General features: G+C 37.2%; 1 protein-coding gene and 2 long non-coding RNA genes across 4 annotated transcripts; 1 reads left to right on the forward strand and 2 right to left on the reverse strand.

Moving 5' to 3' along the window:
• Positions 1-205: 205 nt before the first annotated feature.
• Positions 206-2373, forward strand: LOC106178074 (uncharacterized). The gene is made up of 4 exons (XM_013561097.2): positions 206-363; positions 851-1052; positions 1451-1685; positions 1985-2373. Exons 1-4 carry the CDS (start codon positions 291-293, stop codon positions 2072-2074), a joined length of 600 nt encoding a protein of 199 aa, XP_013416551.2. The 5' UTR covers positions 206-290; the 3' UTR covers positions 2075-2373.
• Positions 2374-3832: 1459 nt separating this feature from the next.
• Positions 3833-6685, reverse strand: LOC106177958 (uncharacterized). The gene is made up of 2 exons (XR_015331168.1): positions 6596-6685; positions 3833-4061 (listed from the first exon to the last, which is right to left on the reverse strand). It is a non-coding gene; the product is annotated as an uncharacterized LOC106177958 (long non-coding RNA).
• A 466-nt stretch (positions 6686-7151) lies between these two features.
• On the reverse strand, positions 7152-8374 carry LOC106178094 (uncharacterized). 2 transcript variants are annotated; one of them, XR_015331169.1, is made up of 3 exons: positions 8223-8374; positions 7792-7842; positions 7152-7319 (listed from the first exon to the last, which is right to left on the reverse strand). It is a non-coding gene; the product is annotated as an uncharacterized LOC106178094 (long non-coding RNA). The 2 variants fall into 2 exon arrangements; XR_001239916.2 differs by having other exon boundaries at positions 7152-7325.
• Positions 8375-23032: the final 14658 nt, after the last annotated feature.

Consider the following 23032-nt stretch of genomic DNA (forward strand, 5'->3'; position numbering starts at 1 on the left):
GTTTACCATGACCATACAGATACTTTTTTCACTAATTTTATGCACATTTGTATTCAGTGTTCATTTTTGCACAGGATAACTAAGAAAAATGACGTCACCACCGCCTGGCCTCTGTTAGTGAGTTGTGACGTTAAACAAATAATTTCCAGTCTGGCCTAAATATACACGGATCGTCCCAACTAATTATAAAAGATGCGTCACAATTAGAGACCTCTAAGTTAAAATAAATCCGAATTTCTCTTTTCCTCTGTCTTACAACCGTAGTCAAACGTTAATAGTCAAGACAGAAAATGTGGCGTCTAGCGGTCCTCTCTCTCGCGCTAGTACTAGCGACTGAGGCCAAGTTTACGTGGAAGCAATGTGGTGAGTGCATTTTGTCTTTCAATCTGTTGTATTTCTACTTTTTTATTATGTTTTAGATTCATAAATAGGTTGTTATTGAGATTATCATTGCTTATAGACAAAAAAGGAAATAAGTTTAAATAGATTTATTAATAATCAAATTAATAGATAAATGAATACATATGTAAATTTATTTTAAATAAAAGGAATAAAAGACGTATAGTGACAACTTGTTTAGCTATTTTGAATGTCTTTTAAGATTTCTGAACCTAATGCGAATAATAACTTTTTTCAGAATGGTAGGCCTAGTGTGAGTGTGTGTGTATGTGTGTTTGTATCTGTGCGTGCGCGCCTGCTTTTTCGCGCGGGCAGAATTAGTTTGTGCTTGCGCGGATCTCAATGTACATAAATCAGACGTCATCCCAAATATGCGTTAACCTGATATCGAACGATATACATAAGCATCAAGTTTAATTAAACAAAAAGGTATGTCAAACGCTAATTTCAGGTGGAAGCAAGGTAAAAGTCAACAGCATTTCCGCCTCAAATCCCGTCTCCTTTCCCGGCTCTATGACCCTCTCCTTCGACGCCGAAATTTTGTCACAGGTAGATGATGTTGACCTTAAGTTGACTATTAAGAGAAAGACCGGAGGCTTGTTTGGTTTATACGTCTGGTTAACTCTACCGTGTCTGAGTGATCTTGGGTCTTGGTATGTTAATTTTTCTTTCTTTCTTCGTTTATTTATTTATTTATTTATGTACTCAGTTTAACTTTGTTGCTTTTTTAAAAGAAAATTTTCGAATTTTTTAGCCTGGCTCATGGTAAATTCTTTTTGAATTTCAAACTCGTTTCACAATGGCAATTATTGAAATTATTATTAAAAAAACTGGACGTTCCCGCAATACTTCTAAACTAGTTTTTAGAGCCCTGCACTTACTTGATCTTATTTTGTTATTTGTTCGACTAGCTAAGGATTTCATGCGCGTTTTCACCATAAAGAAAATTTAGAATTTAGTATCCTGGGTCATCATAAATTCCTTTATTTTGCACAACTTCTAAATGTTCAGCTATATACATATTGTACGTTTTTTCTTTCATATTTGGCAGCACCTACAAAGACGCCTGTCACATCATGGACCGCTCCACCGCGGAAGGTGCGTCAGCCGGTATAAAGAGCGTCGCAACACAAGTCAAGGAGATGCTGAACGGCGCCGGCCCCAGTGCATTTTCGCTGTCTTGCCCGTCCGCGCCTCGCAAACTCTCCGTTGGTCCCTATCAGCTGAATTTACCGAAGCCTGACGCTGGTGCCCTTGGTAACGCCATCACTAGCCTGTTTGGGTCGGTAAGTGGAGGATATTATGATACTGTTATACTTCATTTTTTTAAAATTAAATTCTATTCTTTACTTCACCATTCCTTTTCGTTTTATACAAATAAAATGAATGATTTAACATATGAATGAATGGATAAACGGAGAGGTTAATGAACTGAAAATTGATAAGTCAATAGGTAAAAAAGGTGAATAAATGCGTTTATAAGATATTAATATTCATAACCGTAAATAAAATTTTGGTCACGTAATGAAGAAAGTACATTTTATAATATTAAGGATAATACGTTAAAATGCATTTTTCTTTTCAGTCTGATTATGACGTCACGGCTAAGCTTGTGAGCCCTAGCTCTGGAGAGGTTTACGCCTGCGTGAATTTCATCACTTCGGTGAAAATGTAAAGATAAAGAATAAATGGAAAATAAAGGAAATCAAGTCCAGCGCACACTGTAGGATATGGGCTGAGCTTTTGACCTCCGTAATATTCGGTCACACGCTGAGCTTACATGTGGACTCGAGTTTCCTGTAGTGACAGACTCATTGAAAGCCAAGTAAAATAGGCGTAGCTGCCTTCTGGTGATGCCGTTAGTTAAGCTTATACCTCACAGTGTTTGCTGGGCCTGGCTGATATTGTACGTGCAATTCTGTATATGTGTGCACTCTAAGTGCCCAAATAAATAAATGAAATGAAAAAAAATTTAACATTGAATTGGTCAGTTTATTACTTTTTTATGACGGATTTGAGATTTACATAATTGGGCAGAAACTTTTAGTGCACTCGGACAAAAATCTTTCAGGCGAAAAATTCATATAAATTATCTGGTCGACCTTAATATATCTTGACAGAATTTTGTAGAATAAGCTTAATAAGTTAATTTTAGGTGAGGGGGTTTCGCGTCCACCTATTTTAGTGTCTCTGCGGTCTTCGCTAATTTTTTAGGGAGGTGTGGCGATAGGGTTCACGTGTATCTACTAAATTCAAACTTAGGACGCGTTTCCAATGAAACTATCGTTCTTTTAGATCGATCCAACCTTGCAAGACTCGCTGAATGCAATCATATTTACTGAACGACATGCCCCCTCGGGCAACTAGGGTGGGGGGTTAACTCTTAAAATTGTGTGTTAGGACGCACTCAAAACACTTCCATTGGGAACACGCCCTTAGTCACCTTGGAAAACCGCTGCACAATAAAATTAATATTCAGACTGACAATGATAAATTGAGTTATCTTTTAATCTTCAAACTCAATAGAAAATAAAGGAAAAACGACCAAAAAACGACCAAACTTAAAACTGAATACTCCTGTAACACGTTAGTCAGTTTTATTAAACTAGATTTAGAGGCCTGTGCTTAACTGATCTTAATTATTTTCCTTCTTAAATTTGTATTAACATAAAATGTTTGTATTATTTAGCTTTAGGTTGAAGTTAGTATAAAAACTTATTATTATTATTAATATTATTTTCTAAAGATGTTTGCCACTGAAAACATGCCCCCCCCCCCCCACCCGGCGCAAAACACTGAATCTATCAGTGATCTTTCTCGTGACATAAAGTAAATAAGCGTTTCTAACTGTTCTAACGTGCAACAGAAATTGGTTTACAGACGCCAAGATCCAATATAAGGGAACTCATCATGACGTCAGCAAATGATCAGATCACATGGGATCCATCATGACGCAAAGTCTACGCAACTAGTCTTTTTGATGACGTCAGTAAGGTGAATTTTAATTTTGGTTTAATGTAGGACTGGTCTAAACGCGACTTAATGAACCTGTAGATGACCCGAGAAGATAAAACTGATCCTCGGGTCACGCCCTGGCCTTAAACCGTGTGACTGGTACCACATTTTTCATACATGGAGAGCATTAAGTTCAAATATTCATACATTTAACGAGGTTAATATATGGACTGCACGTCGTCTTTTTTTTTTTTTTTTTTTTTTGTAAGCTTATGTCATATGCAACTGTTATGAGTATATTATGATGCTATGTCCTTTTAAATAAGAGCAACAATATGTAATACTATTGGTCCAATAATTACATTTTTGATAGATAAACAAAGGTTCATTCCACCAAAGCGAACTTCTGAAAAAGTGGCCTTAAGAACGTATATTTACAGAGTATTGTAGACTTTAATTTTTTTTGGAAAATGGTCGATACGTTTAAGAAGATTATTTTATTCTCCCAAAAATTGAACATTGCCATCGTTTTCTTTTTCGCCCCAAAAGCTGGCGCAGGTCCCTTACGGGAGCTTATGGTGGCAAAGGACAGCTTGGATTGGAAAAACATTCCCGCCAATATTTTTCTTGTTTTTTCACCCACTCGGAGTCGTAGCACTGATGTGGGGGACAGCAGGCGCCACTGATAGGCCGATAACACGTCAGACCTACAATTGAATATTTCAAAGAAAGTTAAATCGAGATCGTCTTGAACATAAATGTAATTTCAAGTAATGCATATTAACAAAACGATACTGACCATATTTTTCAAAGAATATTGTTTTTGTATGTTAGTTACTCGAATGAATTTGATCTGCTTTGCAAGCGAGAAAAAGTTTGTACCTAAACCGCTTAGCTGCGCTAGCGTATAATTACATGCATCATGGTGTGTGCACATGATTGTACAATTCAATTCTCAAAATTACAAAAATAAATCTGCTGCGGGTCAACTTCCATGAAAAAACAAAACGTGTTCAAAAGTATCTAAACGCCACCTTTTTTTGCACGCCGTCGCGTTACCGGAACCCGAGATAATAGAAGATATTATATCAGTCATTCTTTGCTAGTGGTGCACTGCGGGGGGACCATAACAAGAATGTTATTTAAATTTAGATAGCCGACCAAATTCTCATGACATCGTTGTGTATGTTTCAATAACAAATCAAAGAAGCTGCATGAGCAAGGAGGATATTGTTATAAAAGCAAAAGAAGAGAAAAAGCAGAAAATATATCGAAATTACCCTCAAAATGGCGTCTTTTTTTGTGGAATTTCGACCCTACCTCTATTTAGGAACAGTTTGTTTAGGGTTTGAATTAATTATTGAAGCAGGGAATACACCTACTGCAAGAAGATATAATAAACAGAATGTGCAAATGGTTATTTAAATAAAAATTTATTTGAAGTCACTGAAAAATGATCACAAAATTAGCTTAACTTACGATACATGCGGTGTCCCACCCCGATGAAAATTTCATCTAATCCTATCTTTCCGTATTAAAACTGTTCAATCGTCCAAAGTAGTATTTCGGTTAGTTTGTGTCACGAAATCCATGATAATATCAGTTTTCTTAAGAATTTCACATTTATTGCTCAGCAAGGTCGTTATTTCTTCACCGCGTCCCAATATTACGTTCGCAACGCTGAAACTTCAGAGATCGATTCTTATCAGACGACTTTAAAATGCCGCGTGAAAATTATACATCGATAGCGATCTTCTTCCATACTCACTAACTGATGACGTCTACACACAAATGGCTTCTTTTACACACTAAAAAAAAAACAGCTCAAACTGGCGGGTGGCCCATTCTGATAACATGTTACGCAATGACGCTGTCGAGATAGGATGCAGGGCACAGGTGTAATTCCCTCGATTTAACCGTCACAGGATTGTTTATTGGGATCTTCTTTGTATGAAGGTGAGAAATAATGAGTTTCGTTTCATTTTTCTTCAATTGTTTCAACATATTTGTGTACCGATTGATTTTTACCATTCTATAAGTAGGGTGACTTCGTCTGAACTTTCGTTTTGCGTCTGTTTCACATGGGGGACTAAAGGTCATATTGAACATGGTGACGCGGTGATACCGTATTCATGTTCTCTTGTTCTCGAAAACTCAATCATCGAAATTGAATTACTTTTTTTTAGTTTTGTCTTAAATTAAGCTGCTACACTGTATTCCGTGCGTTTAAATTTTAACCGTCTGTAAAAACAGCAATAATGGATTACTAGCAACACTTACGTTACGCAATGAAGCACCGAAAATGGGTGAAGAAAATGTGTCTCAGTAATGCGTGTTTGCCACTCATAATGCACTGTACTTTGTTTGAATAAGCAATAAACTATTTGTGATCTTAGGTTATCCATTGTTCGTTATCAGAGTTAACAGATTCTTTGTGTGATTTTTTTTCATAATCCCAAGAGTGGATGCCTTAGTGAGCACAGAACAGATATCACCATTGGTCTACATATGTCAGGAAGAATGTTATAATTATGAACTTTGTGTTACACTGAACTTCATTTTGTTAAATTTTGTATTTAACTGAACTTTATTGTGTTAAAATAATAATAAAAAAATAATATTTCTGATAAAAAACTACAATCTGGAACATTCTTTAGATCAACTTTGTTCAGTGTGTGTCCCATATGACAGAGTTACAGTAAATAAAATATGTGCATTATTCCTCTGTGTTTGTCAATTCCATTTTAAAAGCATGTTAAAGTGGTGTGCCCCTCATGAATGAAGTGTGTATGGATAATAGCAAAAATATTGTTATTATTTACATGATTATAAAAAGTTTTTGTACCCGCGTCAATAACGATACAGTGACCCACATATTCACCATTTTTATTAATTATGAAATGTGGATTAAATTCTTCAAAACCAGTTTTGAAGCATTGAGACAACACCCCCTTATGATTTAAACTAAAACTGAAAACATTCCATTAGACTTTCATTAGTTTGTGCAAAATATATTACCCAGGGTAACGCGTCTTGGATTTGGTGGGTATAGCTGTTCAACTCTCCTGTGTGCCCTAAAAAGGGCAGCTGCTGTTTCCCTTTTTATGAAATGATAAACTGTGATGGTGTAGCTATCACATCGCAAAATTACAGCTTCCCAGAGAAAGTTTGAAATTTTCGGTCAAATTCAACATTTTGTAACCACTAGCAAAGAATGACAGATATGCAATGGCGTGTTTACCTGAACCACAAGTACAAGAGCTAGGATCGCAACGTTCTCCTTTTTGTTGTAAAATGGTGGAACAATAGCCTGTAACCGATGGAGTGGGGCCTGGTAAGAAAATAAAATGCACGTTAAATTCGGTGACATCAATTAAATTTGATTATGAAAATATCTAGAGATGAGCATAGATGAGACATTAAACTCATCTTGGACATTTTATGTCAAAAATATTTCCCCTATTCTAGGACAAATAAAGACATGATCCCTCTTATGAGTTAGAAGTAATTTTTTTTTTCATTTGGCCAAGGGAGAGGATTTGTAAGGGTTCAATCACAGCCGAATGAATGACGGCATTTCAACAAATTAAATTTTCAAAAGTATCAACCTCGGGTGACGTATACATGTCCCTGTAGGCCTACGATTTTGTTGAGTTTTGAAAATGAAGAAACTCACTGTAAATATGTGACGTAACATACATTGTAGCATGATATCAATAATAAGGCAAATGCAACTGGAATTATATCAATAGCTTACTGTTATTTCTACAAATTATTGTTTTTGTGGATATAGTCTAAAGAGATAGCTATGTTTATGTATACTCACTAACACCAAGAAGAAGATCACCAAATCCTCCGAATCCAAAACCAGACCCTCCATCGTTCAACCTTCCAACAAGTACGCCACGCACATCCCGGCAGCAGCTGTTTTGTCCGCATTCCGACGATGATTTGCACGATTTGAGCTGGAACTTTACACGAACAATATCATGTAGCTAATTAACTGAAAGGTGCTCGGATTTTGAAACGAACCCAAAAGGCCTAAAACATGAGAAGGGAATAATTTCGGTTAAATTTAAATGATAAAAGAGAATAAAAGATAAAGGATTGAACAGGAAAGACGTTATTTCAGTACCTTTGTTGAGCTTATATATATATAATGCTAAAAACCACGTATCTGATTTTTTGTTGTGGTACAAATAAGGCAAACAAAATATTCTGTGCTTTTTTTTTAATGATCTTTCTAAAAAATGGGTATTGTCGTCACTAACAAGTATCGCTTTACATTAGTTTCAGCAGACGTGATTACTGAAGCATGTTAACAGAAACTGTTTGTACAACTGATTAAAAAAATACGTTCAATTAACATAGAATTATTAGCTGAAATCTTTAGCAAATAATTTTCTTTGTTTTTTTACTGGAAAAATTGTAACTTACAGCTTGGCCATCACGCTTAAGTTGAGCTGCATGTGAAACAACTGGAAATACCTGTAATACAAAATTTAGAATTGAAACCAAGCTTCCTAAGTCTGGATCTCTCACCTTCTCTCTTTCTCTCCCCTCTCTCTCTATCTCCCTCCCTTCCTCTCTCTCTCTCTCTCTCTCTCTCTCTCTCACACACACACACACACACACACACACACACACAAACAGTTCTTCTTCTGCGCATAAACTCCGAACACAAAAAATACCAATTCCCGCAACTCCTTCTTACTAGCAGAATCAAGCAACAAAACTGTACTGAGAGAAATCTAGTTTAGTACTAAAGTTTAATTTAATCTTTTGAAGGTATTGTGCAAATATTATTTCAATATAAAGTGGATCTTATCTTCTTCGTCATCATAAGATTAACAAAATCATTGACTTACCAGCAAAACCGCTACATAGACAAATGTCTCCATAGTGATGGTTATATGTGTCAAAATGATGGTATTCTCTGTTTTACATCGACAGGTGTACTGTCACACACCCTACTTTATGTTCTTGATAAGACCCGCGTTCAGCTCTTTATACTGTAGTTAAAAATCAACGTAAGCAGGTCATGTTTCCAATCAAGGTGAAACGGTCTATCTTGGGACGTCCCATCTTATCGGATCTTCTATTCACGATTCACTGTCCACGGGTTGCCAGTTAAATGAAACACCCCTTATCTGTCTCATACCATCAAATTTACTGCTATTTTCACACAAGCTTACAGTTACACTAATGTTTTCGCATGCTGTTTCAAGCGTTATTTCAATAATACTAGAGTTCGAGTTTGTGATAAAGTGGATGCTGACTGGTGACGGGCTCTTGTACGTGTTGTATGCAGTTGTTTGCGAACTTATTGTTTCCTCCACCAACAATTAAGTAGTTATGCTTTCATTGTCTATGGTTTGTCTATTTCACCGTTTGTCTGTATAGTTAGTGAACGTTTTTTAATATATCCTCTAATTCAATTTCTTCTTTTATTCAAGCGATTATAAAACACATACTCTGTAAACAGATTAAACATGACAGCGTTTTTGTAGTTCTCGATATATCATTAAGAACTATTTCCCGTGTGTACTAAATCATTGGCAGAAAGAAAGAACAGGAAAAAGCTAAATTGTCTTGTATTTGTGTGTTAAGTGAGTCCAAAATTTCCATGTGCCTCCCCCCCTCCCCCCCCCTCCCCCATTCGCCAGTGTGCTTTGTTTTCGAAGTCAGAGAATCAAGTAAGTATCAGGTTTGTCTATAATTAAGTTATGGAAAGATACCCTGTCTTCTAAGCTTGTTATTGATTTGCATACCATGAATGTTTATGAACATTTAGTCATTGTTTATAGTTTAAAACGCAGGAGAAAGGAATGCTGTCACGCACAAGTGACGAGATCACGCTATTTCATAATGTAAGTTGAAAATGGCGAGAGCCACTATTGTTTTGTACAATTGTGTATTGAGGGAAAACAAAACACGACTTTATTTATTCTATTTAATGAAGAAATGTGGAAGCAAGAACAAACAATGAACATTCGAAAAAGGAAAAAAAAGTGGTTCACACTGCACCTGAACTATCGTGGCGGACTTTTTCTGCACGGAATACTTGCGCATTTCCATCGCAAGCGTTCACGAAAATGTAAAAGATTCATTTCGTAAATGGCCGTTTATTCCGGTAAAGTTATCTTGGCTAGGTTTTAAGCAATGGTCCATTAATCAAACACGCCAAATCATTTTCCAGTTACTGATTCGCTCTGTTCAAGTGAATATTTTTCAATTCTTTAAAGTGGTTGGGCGCAATATCCATTAATACACACGCCAATTACATAATGGTGCATTCTATGTAATCACATCTTTTAAAGGTAGCCTACACAATGCGCGGTAGACCTTGTCAAGTGAAATTGTCATTAAATTTCAACAATTTTCCCTGCATCACCAAGGTGCACATGTACTGGTACCTTACCAAACCTGTTGAGACGATCTACCGTTTAGCCTTTTTTTTTTTTTTTGGCGGGGAGGGGGGGGGGGGGGAGGGAGGGGTAATTTCTTTTCTTTCGTTCCAAGTGAAATTCACCAGTCTTCATCACCATTATGATATGAGAGAGACTCAAAAACAAGAAACTTAAACTCTAAAACTTGTTTTTGGATCGTATAGCCATGATTTTGGATATAATATATAGTACAAGAACGCTAAGGAAGAACAAGCGCCATAACCATGATACATTCCTTGGCTGCTGTCGGTAACCATACTGGTCTTGGGCACAGGCCCATTTCTGTGTCATCCGTGCTAATTTTATTTGTCTGTTGTTCTGAATTTTAAACAAGGCAGCAAAGCTGTCAAATGTACAGACAAAAAGCAGGAAATAACAAAATAGGCTACTGTTAATTCTGATGCAAAAGTACATTATGTTTAACTGCAAATTCAACATGAAATTCTAATTATGCTCAACAGGTAATACCAATGTAAGTAAAATGTGTAACAAACATAAGGCTTCAGGCCCATGGCAGTTCAAGTTCACCTTTTCAAAATGTTAAACTTCCAGAAAAAGTAGTCAATTACACTGCTTTTCCAACTCAGGCTGCATTTTAGTCCTGTATTTCTTTTTTGAAAGTTTGGCAATCATAAGTAACATGGTTTTCCCATAATGGTCATCATGGCAGCAGCACCCAAAATTGTGTTTTCTTCAATTCTGATGCAATATTACATAATGGTTACCAGCATAATGACAATCAATTTTTAATAATAAAATATACGTATCATGGATTTTCAGAAAATGTGACAAGCATGGGTCTTCAAGCCTGTGGAACTTCAAAGTCACACCTTGAAAATGCCTATATGTGAAAAATTAAAATTTCACACAAAAACTGTTTAACTGGCAGATTGCATTGCCTACTGAAGCTATATTTTAGTCCCATGTTTCTTTCCTGTAAGTTTGAGAACAGTAAGTGACATGGTTTTTCTTAATTTTTTTTTGTTTTTTTTCAAATTTTGATGCAATATTACATAATGTTTAACAGCATAATGACCATCAATTTTTAAGAATAAAATATTAGTTTCATGGATATTCAGAAAATGTGACTAGCAAAGGTCTTCAGGCCCATGGAACTTCAAAGTCACAACTTGAAAATGCCAAAATGTAAACAAGACAGCACTGTTCTGAAATGTTTTTTTTTCCCATTTTTAATAATTTTTAACATAAAACAAAATTAACAGTTTACTGCCGTTTTTATATGATCAACTAAGAAAATTGATGAGATGGGGAAAAATATCAATAGAGCAGTGTTAAATGTCCAATTTCCTCCATTCTGAGATTCTGAACATAGTGAATGATTGAATCTGACAAACTGCAATGATATGAGTTTATTTCCATTTTTGACACTTTATTACACAATACACGATAACAAGTTTACCATCATTTTTACATAATCTACTAACAATGTTGTAAAGATGCAGGAAATGTCAAACAAACACTTTAATGTATCTTATTAGTAAAATAATAAGACTGTTAACATGCCTAAGAATTGAATCTGAGGAAATGTGAAAAAACAGCATAACTTCTAAAATAATGGCCCGATTATGCTGATTTTCGAACTCAACCTGCGTTTTAGTAAGATTGACCACTCCTGTGAGTTTAATGACAATTGGCCCATCTGTTTTTCTTAAATTGTGTTTACAGTGTTGCACATATGCTGAAAAAAGGAAAAAACAGCATAACTACTAAAATAGTGGCCCGATCATGCCCATTTTCGGACTTGACCTGCGTTTTAAAAAGATTGATTACTTCTCTGAGTTTCATGACAACAGGCCTAACGGTTTTCCTTAAAATGTGTTTACAGGGTTGCATATATGCTGAAAAGAGAAAAAACAGCATAACTTCTACAATAATGGCCCGATCATGCTGATTTTCGAACTTGACCTGCGTTTTATGAATATTCATCAGCTCTGTAAATATAAAACCAAAAAATAAAACTGTGTTCCACTTATCGTGTTTACAGTGAAAGTGCACGGCGACGGCATCGGCATCGGCATCGGCATCGGCATCGGCGACGACGGCGACGACAGACGCAGGTGATGGCAATATGTACAGACACATCTGTGTCTGTACATAAAAAATAAATCTAGAAACACGTTTGGGTACAGCATTTCAATATTATAGCAATAAGCGCTAAGCTGAAACAGACAAGCAGTGGAAACATGAAAACAAAAACATGACAAAACTTCAACCCTTAAAGCAATAATAACTCTTTGTTTCGGCCAAAAAATGAATTTTCCTGGAGTAAACAACAATTTTCCCATACTTACCAATGGTTAATGAATCCATTTTTACATTCAAAGTTAGTCCCTGGTTTTTTTCTAAAAAGTTTGGTTTTTTGTTAAAATCTCTTAAGAGATTTTAACAGAGTATAGCCATCAATGGAGGTCGCGTGGTCTAAAGACAAGTTCAGATAACAGAATAAAAGCTATAACTGCTGTTTTTGTGGTAAAACAGAATAAATTATATTTCTATGAGTTATTCACAAGGTTTTTATTGTGAAATATAGATCTCATACGAAGAGTTATTATCCCTTTAATCTTTCAGAGGCGAAAGTGGTCTAGATGATAGCAAAATTGAAGCAATACTAGCAACTTGCAAATGTGCTAAACATGGATAATTTGAGATATGGAAAATTCCATTACGCCATCCCAACTGTGCGTTTTCAATTTCATTATCTAAATGACGAAACCATATCTCACACGCAGCTTCCGCCTTCTATTTAAGCGGCCTTTCCGTCAAAAATCCGCCAAAGATCAAGACGGAGATTGTTCTGGAAGAGATCAGAAGAGTGGAGGCTTAAAGAAACGTTCGCCATATGTGGATTGAAAGGAAATGAAACTTTCCATTAACTTTTATTTTCTGTGAGGAAAAAACATTGCAATCATTGCTTAGTGTAGACAGGCCAAGGTGTCTAACAAATACAAAAACATTTGCCGGGTAAGCTGAACAATATTCGCAGAATATTTCAATTCTTCAAAGAACTCACGATTTGTATCGTACTACCAAAATGCTGTTTTATCTCATCCCTTTTTGTCTCGTGCGCTTCTCGTGGTACCAGCTTGCGACCCTGTTTGGTGGCGCCCCAACTGGAAACCCGGCTGGCAGTATTGATGCCTTGTCCAATTGTCATTTTAACCTCTCTGTCGAAAGTTTCGATCAAATCATGTCCACTGTCGGGATACGAGCAGAAGTGTCTCAGCAAACGATGTTTAGTTTATTGGCTCAAGAATGCCGATTCGACGTGTTCACTTTTTATCAAGAAGCTCCACGGGCTCATCCCGTTTTCGTCATCGGGGTAAACGCGACCCAGTGTCGCACATTCATAGACGAGAGCAACGAGAACAAAATAACGTTCATTGAATTGAAAAAGAAGCTAGACGAGCTCATTTTGGACGGTCTCTCCTTGACAAGGCAAATCGTCGATAAAGCTAACGGAATCACCGTTAACCGCACGGTGAGTGTGAACACTACCAGTACAGTGAGAAACGCATCTGACTCGGATTTAGCGGACAGCAAAAACATTTGTCTCCGTGCATCCACAAAGTGGCGACATAACGAAGCAGAAATATCACTCACGCTTGCTGGTGCGAGCACTAAGATATCCGAACAGATAGTTAAGAACTTACTCAACGAGAATTATGGTCTGCGTTATTTCTTATGTAAAGTTAAAAGACGAGCTGAAAATGACGTGGACATTGGAAATCCTCTGTTCTCCCCCTCCACTTATGACGGCCCTTGTGGTTTGACCGAACTTTCCCCGTCAGATTTCGTGGCTGAATTCATGCTGGGTACATCAGAGGAAGAATGTGACAAATTAAACAGCTCCCTGCCCCAAGCCTACATCTGCGCATCATATGAAGTTAAATTCACCACACACAGGTTATTGTGTCCACTCAGTCACCACGTGGCCAATTTCACGTTGTTGGAGCCAAAAGCTCTCGTTAGCATGGCTTGTTCAGACCTCCTGCCAGACGGCGTGGAACTTTTGACAGTGGATATCGTCGAGGACGGTCCAGAATGCGCCGTGCCGTTTTTATCTAAACAAACATTTGAAGAAGACCAAAGATTCAGCACAACCTTGGCGTATGTATCGGTGGTGATGTGCCCTTTAGGCATCATCCTGGATGGGATCCTTGTCTCTATTTTACATTGCGGGGGAAAATCTGTTTTTTCCGAATCGGCGTTGTTCCTCTTTATCACGTACGCCACGGTTAGCATATGTCGTCTATCTATGGAGTTGACCTGTAGTATCTTCTTAATTGTACACGTATCCGACATCTATTTCTATACGAACGTTTTTCCTGGTTGGGTATGCTCGTTGATGGCAATGGGGCATACGTTTACCTACGACTGGTGCGTCTTTACGACCTTCTTCATTACTGTCAACCGGTTCATTGTCGTCTGCTTCCCTTTAAGGAAACAAACGCCCACTGCCATATTAAAAGGTGTAAGTAACACTATTGTATTCTTATTCAAAACTTCAGACTTCAACCATTTTTTTAAATTTTTGTTTTTGTTTTATCTACTCATTAATTCATTTATTTATTTCATTTTTTTCTCATTATTTTTATTTTGTTTTTGCATTTTGCATAAATTTCAGTTCTTCACAGTGTTTGTTATTATGAGGTACTTGCTTAGATAAGCTTGCTAATATAAGTGGCAAACGGCGATCCGCACAAAATCGTGCACTGTAACAGAGAAAAAAAAGTGTTCTAACTGCTGATTTCGCCCTTTTAGATGCCAAATAAATTTTATGAGCAGGCATGAGAACAATTAAGTAACGTATATGACGCAATCATTTTGTGTTTTATTTGCATAATTGTTTTATGTGACTGTTTAACAACTGTTGTTATTTTTCTATGTTAAAGGGTACTATAAGGCCTACTCAACAAAACGGCAAGAATAATGGTAAAAGTCTATATTATGCAAATATTATTGGTGTGCGCATATGTTCACTTTTTTGGTGCAATAAACCACCTTTTAACTTTCTTTCCACAGATAATCATCAGTTCCTTACTATTCCTTGTGTGTTGTTCTGCGTACTTGGAGGTTCAGCGTCACATCACCGAGGTCAACGCGTGTCCTACCTATAACCTGTTGAACGCGGAGTTCGTCACAGCATTCAACATCTACTTCACTGCTCACACGTCTGTTTATTGTTTGCTTTTCTTCGGTATTTTGATAATGAATTCCAAGATAATACACCGAATATGGTCACAGGTGAGAAAACGCAAGAGCCTCACCACAAGCCAGGCCGCTTTCCAGACCCCGAAAAAGGAGATAGTCAGCACCGTTTCTTTAGTTGGAGTATCGGTGTTGTTTATTATCCTCTGTGGCCCGCAGTGTGTGTGTATGATGTTGCAGTCATTCCTGACGTATGACATTGTGAACGAATTCTATAATGTTATCAGCACTTTTGATGCAGTGTCCAGAATAAGTTTTCTGATCCACACTAGTACATGTTTGCCCGTCATTTTGGTTTGCGGTTCTCAATTCCGTCAGATGTTCAAAGAAAAAGTCGGAGGGTTTTTCTCCAGCTTGGTTTCCTCTAAATCCACCAAATCCACCACCAACACAAACAACTAAACCTATCTCGCTGTCCCGATCAACCTCCTCAAGTCTCTCTCTCTCTCTCTTCCACCCTACACCATGACGTCACCGGTCACTATAAAAGCTTGACTTAACCTTATTGGTATACACATTCCCTTGTCAAGAGCTAAAATTAAAGGTATTCCTTAAAAGCTTTTTTTCATATCGATCCTAAAATGACCATGTTATTCAAGCTTTATAAAATCCAAGATGTAGACATCGTGTATGATTATTTAAAGGATTTTGGTGCTTGGAACCGGTAGGCAAATTTCAAAGGTTGAATCTTTTGGGAGTATTTCAAATAATCTTGTTAAATTCCTGTATTGGTGTAGTACCTCTGAGGCTGACATAAATGTATTGTGGTAATATGTTTATTTATTCCTTGTATTATTGCTGTCAAATAATTCTGTAAGGAAACCTTCTTCCTCTAAATAGTCCATATTTTGGTGAGAGACACCAAAATACATGTATGTTTCCCTTGATAATCTCTTTTCAAGACAATACTGTAAATAATAATTATTTTATAAATCCCTTTCTGGTGTATTCTATAAAAAGCTCCACCTGCTGGTACCTTGCAGAATTCCTAAAATTATTAAAATATTATTGACAATAAAACTACAAAATGACAAAGATACTGAAAATCATTATCTGCAGTAGGGCTAAGGTAAAACACCGCTTTTAATAACTCACGCATTGTAAAGCCTGTTAAAATATGTTTTCAGAAAAGTGTTAAGAGTCACCTTTTTCGCATGTCTATTCATTATAATAAACTGTTATCACTGTTAAAGTAAAATAAATATTTGGTAACCCAGGCACCAACAGCATGAAACCGAAACTGATCTCCACGTTGTGTTAGGTGAGATTGCTGATCGTGTGCAGTATCGAATGAGATTTGTTTCCATTTGTAAATTCGGCTTTCTTTTTCTGGTCAACTTTGGAGTTTTAACAATCAGAGAAATGTGCATGAATTTTTTTCTGGGCTCGGGCATGTGAAAATTCACAGACAATTTTTTTTAAAGTTGATTATTTGCTGATACATGTTTGATATTGGGGTTTAACTCACTTTAGTTTCCCTGGAAACACCTGTGCTATCCATTCCTTTCGTCTGGGTGTCGTATCCATATTAGGGCCTACCCCAATACATATACCTGTAGGCCTTCCTGTAGGCCTATGATGTTGTTGAGATTTGAAAATGAAGCAGCTCATTGTAAATAAAATGTGACGTAACAAGATGTATTATCACTGTAATAAAGTAAATGTAACAGAAATTAGGCCTACTGGAAGGCCTATCTGTATAGGCCTAGGCCAACCAATAGGCTACTGCATGTATTGTTTCTTCTGGTTATTGGCTTTGTCTCTATGGTATGTGATTATCAATTTATCATACTTACTAACACCAAGAAGAAGACCACCAAAGCCTCCGAATCCTATGTTCAGACTTTCCATCGTTTAATCGTCCAACAAAGACTCCATATCCATCAAGACAGCAACTGTCTCCACTGCACTCCGAGGATGTTTTGCACGATTTGAGCTGAAAATTTACACTAACAATGTCATATTATAACTTATTAGCTGGAAGGTGTTTGTATTTTGAAACAAACCCAACATGTTGATTTACATTATTTCTTTTTTGTTGTTGTTGCTAGCTGTTCAATAAAGATAGTTGTTACGAAAAGGGAATTACTTTTTGTTTATTGTTATTCACGTGGTTCAGAACTCTAGAAGCTCTAGAACCTGGATGCTGAGGGAAGGGTTTTGCTGGAATTTCCAAAATGTTAGAAAAGAAGAAAAGAAAAAGTATTGAACACAAAGAAGTTTTTATTTATTTTTTATTCATTTATTGATTTATTTAGTAAAAGGCACGTATCTGATTTTTGATGTGGTATAAACAGGCATGGGCATGGTCCATGGTAACGGCAATTTTATGCCACGTACGTCATCTTCTGCTAAAACTTCTTTTATAACCAAACATTTCGCGTTACTAATTAAATTTTTATTTAGCAAAATTCCGTAATTTGCAGCGCATAGTTGTTCTAATGCCTGTTGGGAAAATCAAAATTTGGGATCATTAATTTCATTCCAAAACCCTCACGAAACACCAGAGAATCGAGCATGGCTGGCAAACAAAGGTGCTGGCATTGTCGTCAATAACAAGTACCGCTTTACGTTAGTTCTGTAGACATCATGATTACTTACGCATGTAGGCTATACAAAAACTGTTTGTTGAACTGACCAGCAAAAAAGATGTTAACTTAACACTAAATTATTTGCAGAAATCCCCATTTTTTTCATTATAGGCCTACCTATTGCAAACGTTTTCTCTTTATTATTATTGCAAAAAGGAAACTTACAGCTTGGTCATAACGCTTTTGTTGAACTGCATGGGGAAGTACTGGAAACACCAGTAAAATAACATTAAGAATTGAAACCAAGATTCCCAAGTCTCTCTCTCTCTCTTTCCGCAAAAATACTCTGAACGCTAAAGAAGACCAAAGTCCTACTGACCCCCCCTCCCCCCCCCCCCCCCCCCCCCCCCCCCCCGCCCTTTGATTTCCGAAAGAAAAATCACATCAGTGGTCCCCACTGGAAATTAGAATTTTGACTAGCTGAATAATAGTTCTAAACTGCACCAAATGGCACCGTTCACCCAAACCCCACGACAAGTTGGGGGGGGGGGGGGGTCGGCTTCGTATCCGCGGATCCCCCTTTCAAATAATCCTGGATCCGCCTCTGAACAGTAAACTTATCTGGAAAGATGAAACCATGAAGAACGTAAAGAAGACACGAGGAAGTCTGTATTGTTTAAGATCACTCAGGACTTTTATCGACAGTGTGCCTATTTTAGTTAATTTTTACAGGGATTTGATCAAAAATATTCTGACGTATGGTTTATCAATATGGTTTAACTGGACTACAGGGGAGGAACATAAAAATCTAAGTAATGTTGTCAAAACTGCAAGTAAGATTGTTGGACAGGATCTCCCCAATCTGAATGATATTTTTAAGCCACATTGAAGAAAAGGACTGAAAACATCATGAGAGATTCTTCTCACGTGAACCCAGCATTAGACCTACAACGTTTTACATTTTGACGTAGCAACAGCAGACTCTAAACTTTTAAAGGAAGTAAACACTTTTTAAAGAGTTTTTATCCGAGTGTAGTATAATGCATATTTTAATATTAGATGAAATAAAATTTAAATTTAATTTAAATTAAAAACTGTCTTTTTATACCTAATTCTTAATTTATCTTTTTATTGTATTACTTTTACTTTATACACACAACAAATTTGCTGAAAAGGAAGATGATTTCCTAATTTTATAATTGGCTAAATAAACAATTAATTTAATGCATTACCACCTATCGTGACGGTCTTCTTCTGCACGAAAAAGGTGCGCATTTCCATCACAAGCGTTCACAAAATTATAAGGCTCATTTCGTAAATAACCGTAAGTCATTTTGGTCAAGTTATTTTTCTTAGGTTGGGAACACCGGTCTATTAATCAAACACGCCAAATATTTTGCAGTTTCTGATTCGCTCTGTTCAAGTCTATATTTTTCAATTCATTAAAGTGGTTGGGCGCAATATCCATTAATACACACGCCAGTTACATGCATGCTATGCAGTCATATCTTTTAAAGGTACCCAGTGCACGTTAGAACTTGTCAAGTGAATTTGTCATTTAATTTCAACAATTTTCTCTTCAACACCAAGGTTCACATGCACTGGTACCTTACCAAACCTGTTGAGACTATTATAATATGATATAATATAATATGAGTATTTTTTTTTTGGGGGGGGGGGGGGGAGGGAGGTCCTAATTCATTTTTTTAGTTGCAATTGAAATTCACCACTCTTCATATCCATTATGAGAGAGACTCAAAAACAAGAAACTTACAACTTAAAAACTTGTTTTTGGATCGTATACAACATTGGTCAAAAAGGTTGTCCCACCCCCAATTTCATGTGCTTTTATTTACAAATGATCAAGTCATTGGTGTTAATTGTTCTATACAATGCTTTTAATTCCAGATACCATAACTTACATGATTAATCGTTTAGAATACAAAATAGAGGTGAAAATATCTGTATTTCATAACATTAATTCAAATTAAAAGTATGGACCCCCTCAAATCCGGCGTCTCACTGTGATTTGCACAGAAGCAAAGAAATGTCTGTTGAATTAAAAAGACATCGCCAAAAATTTCGTTGCCTCTGTGGAAATCACAGTGAGACGCCGGATTTGAGGGGATGCATACTTGAAATTTGTATTTATGTTAAGAAATACAGATATTTTTGCCTTTATTTTGTATTTTCTGAATTACTCATCGTGTAAGATGTGGTATTTGAAATAAAAAGCATTGTTTATAGCAATGTACACCTGTGAGGTGAACGTTTGTAAATTAAAACACATGGAATTGGGGGTGGGACAACCTTTTTGACCAATGTTGTATAGTACAAGAACGATAACGAAGAACAAGCGCACAAACCATGATACATTCCCTGGCTGCTGTCGGTAACCATACTGGTCTTGGGCATAGGCCTTTTTCTGTGTCATCGGAGCTAATTTCACTTTATTTGTCGAGGTCAAATCTTGCACAGGAAATTTGTGTTCTTTAAGAATTTTAGTAAATACTGGGTATATTTTGTCAAAAACCTTAATGCTTACAAATTTCAAAAGCCTGCGTGCGTGCTCCTTCTTGGAGGAGTAGCTGATTTTTTTATTAATAAAAATAAATGTTAATTCTGAAATTAGAAAAATCCAGAAATACGTTTAAGTACAGTATTTCAATATTTTAGTAATAAGTGCTAAGCACCTGATCTATAGTGGCGGTCTTTTTTTGCACGGAATACTCTCGCATTTCCACTGCAAGCGTTCACAAAAATGTAATAAGTTCATTTCTTAAATGGCTGTTTATTCCGGCCAAGTTATTTTGGCTAGGTTTTAAGCAATGGTCTAGTAATCAAACACGCCAAATCATTTTGAAGTTACTGATGCGCTCTGTTCAAGTGAATATTTTTCAATCCCTTTAAGTGTTTGTGCGCAATAGCCATCAGTACACACGCCAACCACATAATGGTGCATGCAATTGAAATCATGTTTTTTTAAGGTACACAATGCGCGGTAGACCTTGTCAAGTGAAATTGTCATTAAATTTCACCAATTTTCCCTTGATCACCTTACCAAACCTGTTGAGACGATGTACCCTTTAACCCGTTTTTTTTTTTTTTTTTTTTGGGGGGGGGGGGGGGGAGGAGGAGGAGGGAGGGGTAATTTATTTTCTTTGGTTCATGGCCATTATGAGAGAGACTCAAAAACAAGAAACGTACAACTCTAAAACTTGTTTTTGGATCGTATATCCATGATTTTGGATATAATATATAGTACAAGAACGGTAACGAAGAACAAGCGCCAAAACCATGATAAATTCCCTGGCTGCTGTCGGTAACCATACTGGTCTTGGGCATAGGGCTATCTCTGTGTCATCAGCGTTAATTTCAATTTATTTGTCGAGGTCAAATCTTGCAAAAGAAATTTGTTCTTTAAGAATTTTAGTAAATACTGGACTATATTTATTATGTCAAAAACTGTAATGCTTACAAATTTCAAAAGCCTATGTGCGTGCTCCTTTTTTGAGAAGAAGCTGATTTTGTTAATTAACGACAATAAATGTTCTCCTGAAATTAAAAAAAAATTCTAGAAACACGTTTGGGTACAGTATTTCAATATTATAGCAATAAGTGCTAAGCTGAACGGTTAAGCAGTGAAAACATGAAAAAAACATGAGCAAAACTTCAACCCTTAATCTTTCAGAGGCGATAGTGGTCTAGATGATAGCAAAATTGAAGCAATACTAGCAACTTGCAAATGTGCTAAGCACGGGTTATTTGAGGCATGAAAAAAAAACCATTACGCCATCTCAGCTGTGCGTTTTCATTATCTAAATGACAGAAGCGTACCTCACACGCAGCCTCCGCTTTCTATTTAAGCGGCCTTTCCGTCAAAAACCCGTCATTGAGCAAGCCGGAGATTGTTCTGGGAAGAGATCAGAAGTGTGGTGGCATAAAGAAACATATGTGGAACGAAAGGAAAGAAACTTGCCATTAACTTTTTCTTTCTATGAGGAAAAAACATTGCAATCATTGCTTAGTGTAGACAGGCCAAGGTGACTAACAAGTACAAAAACATCTGCCGGGTAAGCCGAACAATAACTGCATAAGATTTGCATCGCACTACCAAAATGCTGTTTTATCTCATCCCTTTTTGTCTCGTGCGCTTCTCGATGTACCAGCTTATGTCCCTGCTTGGTGTCACCCCTACCGGAGACCTGGCTGGGAGAATTGATGCCTTTAATTGTCATTTTAACCTCTCTGCCGAGAGTTTCAATCAAATAATGTTCACAGCCGGGATACGCGCAGAAGTGTCTCAACAAACGCTGTTTAGTTTATTGGCTGAAGAATGCCAATACGACGTGTTCACTTTTTACCAAGAAGCTCCACGGGCTCATCCCGTGTTTGTCATCGGGGTAAACGCGACCCAGTGTCGCATATTCATAGACGAGAGCAACGAGAACGAAATGACCTTCATCGAATTGAAAAGGAAGCTAGACGAACTCGTTTCGGTCGGTCTCTCGGCAACAAAACAAATCGTCAATGAAGCTAACGGAATCACTGTTAACCGCACGGTGGGTGTGAACACTACAAGAACTGCGGGAAATGTATCTTCCTGGGTACTAACGGACACGAAAACCATTTGTCTCCGTGCATCCCCAAAGAGGCGACTCAACGAAACTGGGAATTCGCTCAGTCTTGATGCCGCGAGCAAGAAGGAATCCGAAAAGATAGTGAACAATGTTCTCAACGAGAATTATGGTCTGCGTTATTTCTTATGTCTAGTTAAAAGACGAGCTGAAAATGACGTGGTCCTTGGAAATCCTCTGTTCTCCCCATCCACTTATGACGGCCCTTGTGGTTTGACCGAACTTTCCCCGTCAGATTTCGTGGCTGAATTCATGATGGGTACATCAGAGGAAGAATGTGACAGATTAAACAGCTCCCTGTCTATGCCCCAAGCCTACGTCTGCGCGTTATACGAAGAGAAACTCAACAAACATAGGTTATTGTGTCCACTCAGTCACCACGTAGCCAATTTCACGTTGTTGGAGCCAAAAGCTCTCGTTAGCATGGCTTGTGCCGACCTCCTGCCAAACGGCGCGGAACTTTTTACAGTGGATATCGTCGAGGACAGCCTAAAATGCGTCTCAGCAGTTTTACCTAAAGAGACATTTGAAGAAAACCAAAGATTCAGCACAACCTTGGCGTATGTGTCGGTAGTGATGTGCCCTTTAGGCATCATCATCGATGGGATCCTCGTCTCTATTTTAAAACGCGGAGGAAAATCCGTTTTTTCCGAATCGGCGTTGTTCCTCTTTATCACGTACGCCACGGTTAGCATATGTCGTCTGTCCATGGAGTTGACCTGCAGCATTTTCATAATTGTACACCTATCCGACATCTACTTCTACAAGACCGTTTTTCCTGATTGGGTATGCACGTTGTTGGCAGTGGGGTATACGTTTACGTACGACTGGT

Source organism: Lingula anatina, chromosome 9, assembly GCF_051362555.1.
Source record: "Lingula anatina isolate TDL-2025a chromosome 9, LinAna3.0, whole genome shotgun sequence".
In the NCBI taxonomy this organism is placed as follows: Eukaryota; Metazoa; Brachiopoda; class Lingulata; order Lingulida; family Lingulidae; genus Lingula; species Lingula anatina.

What these genes read in the sequence shown, in the direction of transcription:
- LOC106178074 (XM_013561097.2), top strand. Translation starts at nt 291, where the DNA reads ATGTGGCGTCTAGCGGTCCTCTCTCTCGCGCTAGTACTAGCGACTGAG. An exon ending in GTTTACGTGGAAGCAATGTG is followed by an intron (nt 364 to 850) that starts GTGAGTGCATTT and finishes CGCTAATTTCAG; the next exon opens with GTGGAAGCAAGGTAAAAGTC. An exon ending in CTGAGTGATCTTGGGTCTTG is followed by an intron (nt 1,053 to 1,450) that starts GTATGTTAATTT and finishes CATATTTGGCAG; the next exon opens with CACCTACAAAGACGCCTGTC.